The 11,425-nt window shown below is 35.4% G+C and overlaps 1 protein-coding gene across 3 annotated transcripts in view; it reads left to right on the top strand.

Annotated features, from left to right (window-relative positions):
• Window positions 1-11,159, top strand: part of EPS15 (epidermal growth factor receptor pathway substrate 15) — a 144,303-nt gene extending 133,144 nt beyond the window's left edge. Inside the window, exons 22-25 of one of the 3 annotated variants that reach the window (XM_032360896.1) lie at window positions 1,091-1,167; window positions 2,505-2,667; window positions 6,474-6,667; window positions 8,690-11,159. In XM_032360896.1, coding sequence (XP_032216787.1) covers window positions 1,091-1,167; window positions 2,505-2,667; window positions 6,474-6,667; window positions 8,690-8,836 — 581 coding nt within the window. In that variant the 3' untranslated portion in view covers window positions 8,837-11,159. The remainder of the gene's footprint in view (window positions 1-1,090; window positions 1,168-2,504; window positions 2,668-6,473; window positions 6,668-8,689) is intronic. The other 2 variants (XM_032360898.1, XM_032360897.1) reach the window with 2 other exon arrangements.
• Window positions 11,160-11,425: the final 266 nt, after the last annotated feature.

Below are 11,425 nucleotides of genomic sequence, written 5' to 3' on the forward strand. Positions count from 1 at the left end.
CTCTTGCAGTTCTCTCTCCCTCTCTTCCTTTGTTTCTATTTTCCTATATCAAGTAACAATTCCTGTAAACATTTTTTGTTTATTGGTAGCCTTTATGCCTGAATAGGTGAAACCTATCTCAAAGTAGATCCCTTCATTCCAGCCAAAAATGTTAATCCATTTGGTAAGTGCAGCGTGATAGAAGAGATAACTTCTCTTGTCCGGAGAGGGTTAAAAAATTACTTTTGCAACTACTGTTCCTTCTGCCTGGAATATCTTTATCTTCCCCACCTGGATCTGTTCCTTATTTAAAAGACCTAGCTCAAATGGAGTAGTTTCTTTGATACTTTTTCTGATTCTCCCAGTTAGTGAGTCCTACCTACTACAGAGTTTTCATACCTTTCTAATAGCACATTTAAGATTGTTTTATTATTGTTTTTTAAGATGTCTCTCATTAGAGTCTGAAATTTTGGGTGTGGGAACTGTATTATTTTTTCAGCTCTGATATTCAAGAAATGTTTTTGACTGTTCTTCTTGGATAAGCCTTACTCAGTGTTTTTAAGGACTGCACAATCTAATGGTGGTGATACAGCAATCACAGATAACCATAGTACAAACTAGAATGCAGTTACTGCCACAAAGAAGAAAGAAATCACTTCTTGCTTTGGGAATTAGAGGTTTTCCCAGGCTTTGTGGATGAAGTGGAATTTAAAATGCACCCTGAAGGATAAGTGTGAAATGTGGAGTTAATGGAATCTACCTTTTCTTACTTCCTGATGATTTTATTAGAAATAGTTTCAGTGCAGAGGAATAATATTATTTGACATATATTCCAAAGCCTTAAACCAAGAGTTAATTTTCTCATTTTTATCTGAAATAATTCATCATTTGATTTATACAAAAGAACGTAAAAGAACATATTGTGTATGTGTGTCGCGGGTAGCTAAGTATCAATTTGTTCACGGGTCTTTATGGATCTAAGTCATAAATTCAGGAACTGATATTTAGGATTAGATCTTTTTCATTGTATGAATGTTACCAACCAAAAAAGGACATGAAATTTTGATGTATTTCTGTCCTATGTTGCATGGATTTTCTTTATTCATTTTAGCCACAGATCCCTTTGCTTCTGTTTTTGGAAGTGAATCATTTGAAGATGGATTCGCTGACTTCAGCACATTGTCAAAGGTAACCTGCAGTGATTAGTGGGAGGATGAAATATTCTATGTTTCCACCAGTGGAGCAACCCTTCCTCCCAATTATATAACCCTTTCACAGACTTCTCAATTTGATGTCATTGTTGATTTCAGATAGAAATGATAGAAAAGATGTAATTAAAGTAGATATATTTCTATACATAAAGACTATGGTGATGGTACAGGTCATTATAATTTTCTACTGTCAGGTCAGCTCACCAACTTCATATTAAGAGTCTTCTGCCTTTTTAAACATATTTCTTCCAGTTGAACTAATTTATCCTCTGTTGACTATCTGGGTCAATAGATGTAAAATATGGGCATTCATGCCATCTTCTCTGCATTGATTACTTCATTTTATGTTCTGAGGCTGTTGGGGTTAGTGTTAAGATTATTAATACACAGCAGGCTCTATATGCCTGCTATCTAATTTCCAGTGTAGCTGTAGGATTGATATAGGCCAAAAGAGTAAAATTAGAGTATATGTGAAATTATCTATGTCATCTGTTCTCAGCTGGATGTTATTTCCCCCTCCACCTTTACCCCCCGTTATTTGACATTGTCTAAAGACATTTTTGGTTGTCACAACTGGGAAGGGGGGCTATTCATATCTAGTAGATAGAGACCAGGAGTGCTGTTAAACATCCTACAGCACAGTATCCAGCTCCGACAACACAGAATTATGTCCAGCCCACAAAGTAACTAGTGCTGTAGAGAAACACTGGCCTAAGATCTAAAATCATGATTTCTGATTCACTATAGAAAAGTGTCATTATTAGAAAGGCAGAGTCTTCAGACCCACGTTAAGACTTGTTATTCCATGGGATTAATTTGCTTTTAAAAATTAACTTTTTTTCACGTTGTCTTCAATATTTTCAAGACTTCATTTTCTTTGTCATTAGTATTAAATCTTTCCTATATTTAAGTGAATTGAGAAGAGTGGAATCGGTATTTTTTTTTCTTTGAATATCATATGGATCAGATATTCATTTGAAGAAAAACATATAGTCCCTTTAAAATGGACCTTAGGTGGTTTTGTATTGCCTAAAGCTTGAAAAACTTTTAATCCAGAGTTGACTTGTTTTGGTATAGTCTGTTGCTTTTAATAAGTAGTGATGTTATTATAATCACTACTCATATGGAACAGCTTTTAAAAAAATTTCTCCCTTTTGGCCCCAAATACAAAGGTTAACATGTCAGTGCTCTCAGAATTGAAATAAATAAAGCTGCATAATACTGAAGATCATTGTTCTAAATGTTACACAACCATACATACTTTGGTTGGTATAATTTATATAACTATGTATACACATTTTTTTTCAAACAAAGGTCAACAACGAAGATCCTTTTAGTTCAGCCACATCGAGCTCTGTCAACAATGTGGTCATTAAAAAAAATGTGCTTGAGGACACATCGGTCAGAAGTGAAGATGTACCCCCAGCACTGCCCCCAAAGATTGGAACTCCAACAAGACCCTGCCCACCACCACCTGGTATGAGAGTTGGTATCTATCCTAAATCAACTGAGATGCTTTTTCTCTTTCTGAAGAATACTGGTGTGAGCCTTACAGACTTAAATAAAGGGCTTTGAACAAAACAAGCCAACAAACATGGCAGAAGCCTGCTATGGTCATCTGTTCTGACAGTACAGAATAATAGACATGAGTCTAAAAGACCAGCATGTGTAACATGAACCACTTTTCTGGCAAGAGCTCATTTCTTCTTAAATCATTTTGGAGAGGCAGTAAATGGAAAGAAGACAGTATCAGTGAAATGGCTTGCCTTCTGGAGACTCATTGATTACCATGTACACACAGTTTCCTTCACTTTGTTGCTTTAATTAAGTTAATTTCTGTAAGAAAAGATTAATTTGAAGTCCCATTCTTTTCCTGATTGAGGTGAAGTCTTCCTTAAATCCTTCAATGTGAAAATATGTGGTCTTTTTGGTATCCAGAATTCAGCAACATAGCAATTTAAAAGAAAGTATTTTTCTTGAAGGAAAATAATATTTTACTTCACTTAATAAGAGACTCCTTTATTTTATAAAAGTCTTTTTTTTTTTTTTTTTTTGGTCTAGGAACAATTTTTTTTTTTTCTTAAAGATTATTTACTTATTTATTTGACAGAGAGAGAGAGATATCACAAGTAGGTAGAGAGAGAAGGGGAAGCAGGCTCCCAGCTGAGCAGAGAGCCCGATGCAGGGCTCGATCTCAGGACCCTGAGATCATGACCTGAGCTGAAGGCAGAGGCTTAATCCACTGAGCCACCCAGGTGCCCCTGGTCTAGGAACAAATTCTTAATGTTTTTAGTGTTTTGCTTTTAACAAAGGTATTAAAGTTCATGAGAAGTGGCTAACAAGGCAATTCCCTGAGTAGAGATAGTGCTGCTAGGCTGTTACATGAGAAGATACATCTGGTACATGGTTATTTTAATAATAATCTGTCATTCCTGGTTAATTGTTAGGCACAGTAGTTATGGACTTTTATGCTTGCCTTTCATAATAACCTCCCTGTGGTATTTCTTGGCCAGATAATTTTTCTCTTTTTTTACATAAAGTATACAATTGTTAATACTCAATTATCTTTTGAAAAATCAGGTAAACAAATTAAGTGACTTCTATCTTTTAAGGAAAAGTAGCCTATATCATATATTGCTGGAAGCTAAGGTTGTCAGAATATATTAAAAAAACAAATGAGCCAACAATCAATCCAACTAAAAATGGGCAGAAGATACGAATGGACTTTTCTCAAAAAACATATATGCTGAGTGAAATAAGTCAAACAGAGAAAGTTAATTATCACATGGTTTCACATACTTGTGGATCATAAGGAAAAACATGGAGGACACTGGGAGATGGAGTGGAGAAGTGAGTTGGGGGAGATCAGAGGGAGAGACAAACCATGAGAGACTGTGGACTCTGAGAAACAAACTGAGAGTTTTGGAAGGGAGGGGTGAGCCTGGCAGTAGGTACTATGGAGGGCACATATTGCATGGAGCACTGGGTATGGTGCATAAACAATGAATGCTGGAACACTGAAAAGAAATAAAATAAATTAGAGGGAAAAAAGCATACAAATGAACAACAGACACATGAAAAGATATTCAATGTTACTTATCATCAGGGAAATGCAAATCAAAACTACAATGAAATCATACCTCACACCTGTCAGAATGGCTGAAATTAAAAACACAAGAAAAAACAAGTGTTGGTGAGGTTATAGGGAAAAAGGAACCCTCATACACTGGTGGTGAGAATGCAGACTCATTGGCCACACTGGTGTGGCCAGTCTGGAAAATGGTATGGAGTTTCCTCAGAAATTTAAAAATAGAACTATCCTAGGATCCAGCAATCTCACTACTGGGTATTTACCCAAAGAATACAAAAACATTAATTCAAAGAGGTACGTGTACCCGATGTTTATAGCAGCATTATTTACAATAGCCAAATTGTGAAAGCAACCCAGGTAAGTGTCCATCAGTTGATGAATGGGGAAAGATGAATGGGGTGTGTGGCGATGGGGGTGTGTGTGCACAGAATGGAATATTACTCAGCCTTAAAAAAGAGTGAGATCTTGCCATTTACAATAACATGTTTGGATCTAGAGAGTATAAGGCTAAGTGAAATAAGTCAGAGAAAGATGAATACTATATGATTCCATTCATGTGGAAATTAAGAAACAAAACAAATGGATAAAGAAAGAAAGAGACAAACCAAACCAAAAAACAGACCTTTATCTATAGAAAATAAACTGGTGGCTACCAGAAGGGAAGTGAGTGGGGGATGGGTGAAATAGATGAACGGTGTTAAGAGTTACACTTACGTGCTGAGCACTGAGTAATGTACAGAATTGTTGAATCACTATATCATACATCTGGAACTAATATAACATATATGTTAATTATACTGGCATTAAATTCTTAAAAAAAATGAGTCAGTTTGCTCATTTAAGTTCTATACCTGTGTATGACAATAGCAGAAGTTATTTTATAATCCTAAGTAAAATGCATTGACTAAATCTAAGGATCTTCATCAAAGTGAGTATATATAACTATAGAAGTATTAAGGAAAAAAAGATGATTTGTCGGAGAAAGCACTGGACTGGGAGCTTAAAGATGTGGGTGCTAATTCTGGATGTTCTCAGACTAGCTCTGTGATCTTGAGTGTGTAATTTAATATGTCTGGGCCTCGGCTATCTGAGCTGTTAGATGGTGGCAGTAACTCTTAATTTTGCCTACCTTACCAGGAATGTTGGAAAAATCCAATGAGATACGAGATATAAACATTTTTTTAAAATATTTTATTTATTTATTTGACAGAGAGCACAAGTAGGCAGAGCAGTAGACAGAGGGAGAGAGAGAAGCAGGCTCCCTGCTGAGCAGGGAACTTGATGTGGGGCTCAATCCCAGGACCTGGGATCATGACCTGAGTCAAAGGCAGCTGCTTAACCTACTGAGCCACCCAGGTGGCCTGAGATTTGAACATCTTTTATAAGCTGCTACACTCACAGAAAGACTGTTAATGATTGCTATTACCAGTTTAACACATTTTAGGAAAAATGTGTATTTGAAAATATATTAACACCTATATTAATCATTTCCTCTTGAGAAGTACTAAGTTTAAGACTTTAAATTTGGAGAATTTGTTTGAAAATGGTGATGAGTTCAGCAACGATACACTGTTGTTTGGTCAAAGATGAGTTTATCCACAACCACAAAGATTTAGGCCCCAGACTTCAAAACATTCTCTTTATTCTTGAATTTGAAATATTGTAGATGGCAAAAAGTAGGTGAGGCTTTCCAAGGTAATTCTTAATTGTGTTCCCAGGTATTATATACAGATCTAGAGAAAAAAAATCAGAAGAATATGGTCATTTTTCAAAGGTCATTTGCCCTTACTGCCACTAGTGGACAGCTGTATCAGGCTGAGGTTACAACAGCAGAGGCCATTTTTGTCATCCTCATCCTGTTTGATCCTGTCCTTTCTCTCTCTTTGGGAACACACTGCTTTGGGGACGATAAGGTTTACAGTCTGGGCAAAAAGATGATTCCTGGCCCATTCCCTTCCCCTTTTCCCCCATTTAGGTACATAGAGCTGGAATGTATTTGAAAGGTTGTGTGTGAAAAATTTGAGGACAGACTATGGGTGTGTAGTCATTTAAGACCATACTAAGAGTGTAAATTTTAGGCACTTCCCTCCATTCCTCCACCCCCCAGTTCTTTAATGCTCTCTGTGATCATCATCTTGTGTGTTTGTTTGCCGTATTTGCTGGTTGAGTTAATTGTAATGATTTTGATCCAGGGAAAAGACCCATCAACAAATTGGATTCTTCTGATCCTTTTAAACTGAATGATCCATTTCAGCCTTTCCCAGACAATGATAGCCCCAGAGAAAAAGATCCTGATATGTTTTGTGATTCATTCACTTCTACTACTACTACCACTACCACTACCAATAAAGAGGCTGACCCAAGCAATTTTGCTAACTTCAGTGCTGTAAGTACTGTGAATGGGCTGTTTGGGGGAAATCTCTTTCCATTTACAGTTTAAAGAGTTTTCAGTGATTACTTTGGAGTCTGCCACATTTGCATCATTTCAGCTAAATTTACCAACTTACTAAAAATAATCTGTATTCCTCCCCCAAACAAAATTCCTGTTTGATTCGCTTTTGATGGTTCTAACATTGTTCCATTGCACAAATAATTTTAGTAGTCTTAGTCCTTGTGGTATATACCAGTTGTTTTTGCAAACCCTTCTCTTAGTCTTGGTAAACAGTATAAATAAAATTTGCAAATTGTTTTGGATGATAGTCCATTAGAGGGTCATTTGCTGTCTGCCCACTGGAGGAATAATGGCAATAATGAGCTTGTGTATTTGTAATTGTGTATGTGTGTCTGTGTATAGTTTTGATGGCTTCTGGAGACCTGTCAGCAACTATTACATGGGGAGATAAAGCCAGGGATTCTTTGACTAGAAAGTGAAACTCTGGTTTTCATATAGTAGCGTTTTAAAAATGTAAATGTTGATTTCATGAAGTAAATACAGTTGTCAAGAGCTAAACAGTCTTTAATTATTTGGACAGTTCTAAATCACTAGCCTTCCATATTTACTCTGCATTCTCCCAGAGCTGACTAAAATAGGCACACCGGTAAAAACAATGGAAAGATGCTGTGATGACACATAGATAGGGCCAAAAGAGCACAGAAATGGGGCAACCAGCTATGGATGTGGCACTCTGGAGCGACATAATGCAACGATATATATTCTATCATTATTTAGATAAAAAATGAAGTTATTTATTTATTGCTTTAATTTTTTTCTAGCTTTTGAGTCTGTACTCTAAGTTCCATTCTTATGAATATGACAAAGCAGAATAGGAATCAGTATTTTGAATGTGGGAAAATGGAGTGTCAGAATTATACTGACTTAACTTTTGTTAGCTAGAGTTTGAGTTATTTCAAGCGAGAATCCAAAATTGCTTCCTTTGGGTGATTATAATCCTCTTAATATAAAATAACCTTCTGGCTATGGCACTTAATATCTTAAATATGATTTTAGCAAGTCAAAATCTCATTGGCATAAGTCTTGAACTATAGCAGAGGCATTTTGCTTATTTCATACTTCAGAATTTCAGCATGGTATAACATAAAGCAACTCATAATAAAAATGCCTGCCTGCTTGCCTTCCTTATGAAAGTTTTATCAAGTATTGTAAGTTTTAAAGTCCCTCTAATTCACTAGGGGAAAAACTACCATTTTCAAAAAGCTTGACAGTTTTTAAAATTTCATCCCATTGTGGTATTTCTTGGTATGACAGGATTTCAAACCAAGTAAAAATTTTTTATTTAGTATCTCTCAACGTTGCTGTTTTATGTAGACAAAAATATTTCCCTGACCTAATGTTAAGGTTTAAGTTTTTATTAGCATTAAGTGTATGGTTTTATTTAGATCAAGTCAAAAACTTCTCAGTGCCTGCAGAAACCTTTACAATGCATTAAAAAAATAATTTGATCCACATCTTGTTTATTATACCCAGTACTACTTGTTTTATGTTTAGCAAAATCAGCGTATTCTTTGCTACATAATTTTTCTGTACCTGAGAGCAAGGATAAGGTAGGAAATCACCGGTGGGATTAAGTTGAAATGATTGATCATGTGAGGATGCTCCTGAAGTTGAAGTAATAGATGTTTTGCATTAGATTAAAAGGCTAGCCCTCCCATTTGTAAATATCCTAATTCACCTTAAGTATTTCTGCTTTTTAAAAGTGGTTTAATGTTTAGTTTTATAAACGTTCTATCAGTAGACTGCAATAATTTTTCAAATTAGACCACATTTAATAACTGATGAAACTGTGGTTTCAGGGAAAAAAAAGAAATTAACAAGTAATGAATAAGGCTATTCCCAAAGTCCTATAGGTGAAACAAGTAGTGAATGTTCTTTGTAATGACTGTTTTCCTTCTTTTCTTTTTGTTTTGCTCATTAACTTACTTATTTGTTCATCCGTCTTTTAAATAACAGTATCCCTCTGAAGAAGATATGATTGAATGGGCCAAGAGGGAAAGTGAGAGAGAGGAAGAGCAGAGGCTTGCCCGACTAAATCAGCAAGAGCAGGAAGACTTAGAACTGGCTATTGCACTCAGCAAGTCGGAGATATCAGAAGCATGAAGAATTCTCCTGTCCTTTGTCAACCATACAATATTCTTCTTCCTAAATACTGAAGCTCTTTACAGTGTCTTATCAAAACTACCTATGAGCATGGGAATACAAAAGGTTTGAGATTCCTGTAAATGTGACAAAAGTTTGTTTTTGGTTTTTTTTGTTTGTTTCTTACTCCATTTCAGATTTGTCTTCCTGCCCTCCCTCCAACCCTGGCCCCTATAAAAGCAGTAACCCAGTCAGACAACTTCACCTAGGCTCCTGTTCTGATGTGCATTTACTGTGAGCTTTTGCCTGCCTATGCTACTTTTACTTGTAAAGCTAGAGAACCCAAGCTTCTGCCTTCTGGAATATAGAGAAATAGTTCATCCCTGTGCTACCTGTGTTCTGTAGTTAATCTGATGATAGCCGGTGGGTTTCTTAAAGTTTGCAGTATTCTTTGATTCGAATGGTCAAGGGAGGGGAAGGGAAAGAACATCCTATTTCTTTTATGATAGTGCAAATTGGCTAGTTTAAAGCCTATGTTTGTATTTCCTTATAGTTAAAATACTGTTCAGTTTTATTATAGATAAGAAAAAATGCTTTGCATAAATTGACTCCATTGTTGAAGGGATGCTTTAAGTTTGATCCATTATAGTTTCAGAATCAATCTTTTCCTAAATAAAAATGTTAAAGCCTCATGTGTGAAATATATTTTTAAAAAAATTTCTGTGGATTTAAAGAATTTTAGATGAACAGCTGTCCATAATTTTGAGTGCTAGACAGTGGAGAATATGTATCACTTAAGATATACCTAGCAGTGTAAGGTAAGCAAAAATCTAACATGGCAGCCATTCTGCCATTGCTATGGCACTGTCCCCTTTAGTTCATGGTAGGTTTATTTTTGTACTTTGCAGAAGAAATTTTAGCATGTGAGAACTGGAAGGTACTTTAAACTTTTGTATATATATATTTTTGTTTTCTTTAATGAAGGCTCACTTACTTGAAATGTAAAAACTTTCACTGAACACAAATGGGAAAAGTGACATGTATTAAATCATATTAATTGCTTTTTGTCCATCTTTGTGGTTAAAATAGTTTATTCTCTTCCTGGTTTTTGCCTAGAAAATTGGTGGGCTAGCAAGAAAATCTTGTTGTTGTTGTTGTTGTTGTTGTTGTTTAATTGAGAGAGAAGAGACCTATCAAATTGTCAAAGTTCTTCATGTGTTAAAAGCCTGTCTCCTGTGAAACTGAGCTAGCAGGCAAGCTGAATTTGAAATAGACTGTGATGTAGGCTATAAACTGTGGAATAACCTTAGTTTTCTTTTAACATCAGTTACTGACTTAGGTAATGTATTAAATACCAAGATAAAGAAAAATGCACCTACAAACTAATTAAAAGTCTTTGTGGTCACCAGGTCAAGATGGTATTGATCTGCATTAATCAGAGTAACTTACTGCCTAGCCTGTGAATAAATTCCAAAATATCCAATTCATTTAATCTTGAAATGGTGCTTTTTTTCTCTCTCCACACACAGTTGGACTGCTGCAGTTTAAAGCAAACTTAACATCATGTTCTTGCACAGCTAACTTTTTTCTACTTTTATAAATTGAAACATTTCAGCATAAAAGTCATACATATGAAGCAAGGGCTGAATCATAATCATAAGGCTTTAATTTTGATAAACTAATCCAATGGCCTACAGATAGACTGCTAAAAGTTGATTGAGAAAGTAGTGTTGGGAGCTGTGATAGGTAGTCATTTTGGGTTTTTTTTTTCCCCTTCCCCTTACACTTCAGGATAAAGGTAAGTTGACTTGAATAGACTTCTTTTGCACTGGGAAAATGAACAGATGTTTGAAATGCTTTTAAAATTTTTTTTTTAATTAAAAAACCACTCTGGAAAATATTAAGTATCTGTAACTTATAAACACCCACCTTCATTGTAATAAGTATACCCTAATCTTATGTATGTTTAACTGGATTACACAGATTCTTATCTTTTGTTAAAATATGTATACTCAGTGGACCAATATAATATTAAAGTATGTATATATTATATAAATCTCTCTCTCCATGCTCACTTGTGTAGGATGAGTGTTTTAGAGTCCTTTGTGATTACATTTTACTTTGTTGACTCTGGCTGCAGAGCCTATGCTTTCAAAGGACAGACAGGTATTCCTGAGAGCTCAGTGGCACTACTCACAAAGTTTTAATCACCTTCTACATACTTGTTCAAGTTTTGTTGGGCTCTCTTTATAGAATTTTCTGTTTCAGACTTCTAAATTATAGCCTGTAATTATGAGAACAATAAACTTTAAGTAATAATAAAGCATACTATCCATACATTCTATTTGAAATGGAGTTTTGCAGCTCTGTTGTGTCCATGCTGTATCCAGGAAGAGGTAGGTACACTGTCAGCACAGATTAATATGCGTAAACACCTTGAGGCAGTGCCTGGTGTAGAATACTCAATAAATGTTAACTTATTTTTAGTTACCATGTCCTGCTTCTGTGAAAGAAAGATGGAAAATGTATATGCATAGAAACAGTGCCTGAAACAGATGGTTTGTGTATATTTGTTGAGTGGGGATTTATGACATGGATCCTGGGAGGGCA

Source organism: Mustela erminea, chromosome 10, assembly GCF_009829155.1.
Source record: "Mustela erminea isolate mMusErm1 chromosome 10, mMusErm1.Pri, whole genome shotgun sequence".
In the NCBI taxonomy this organism is placed as follows: Eukaryota; Metazoa; Chordata; class Mammalia; order Carnivora; family Mustelidae; genus Mustela; species Mustela erminea.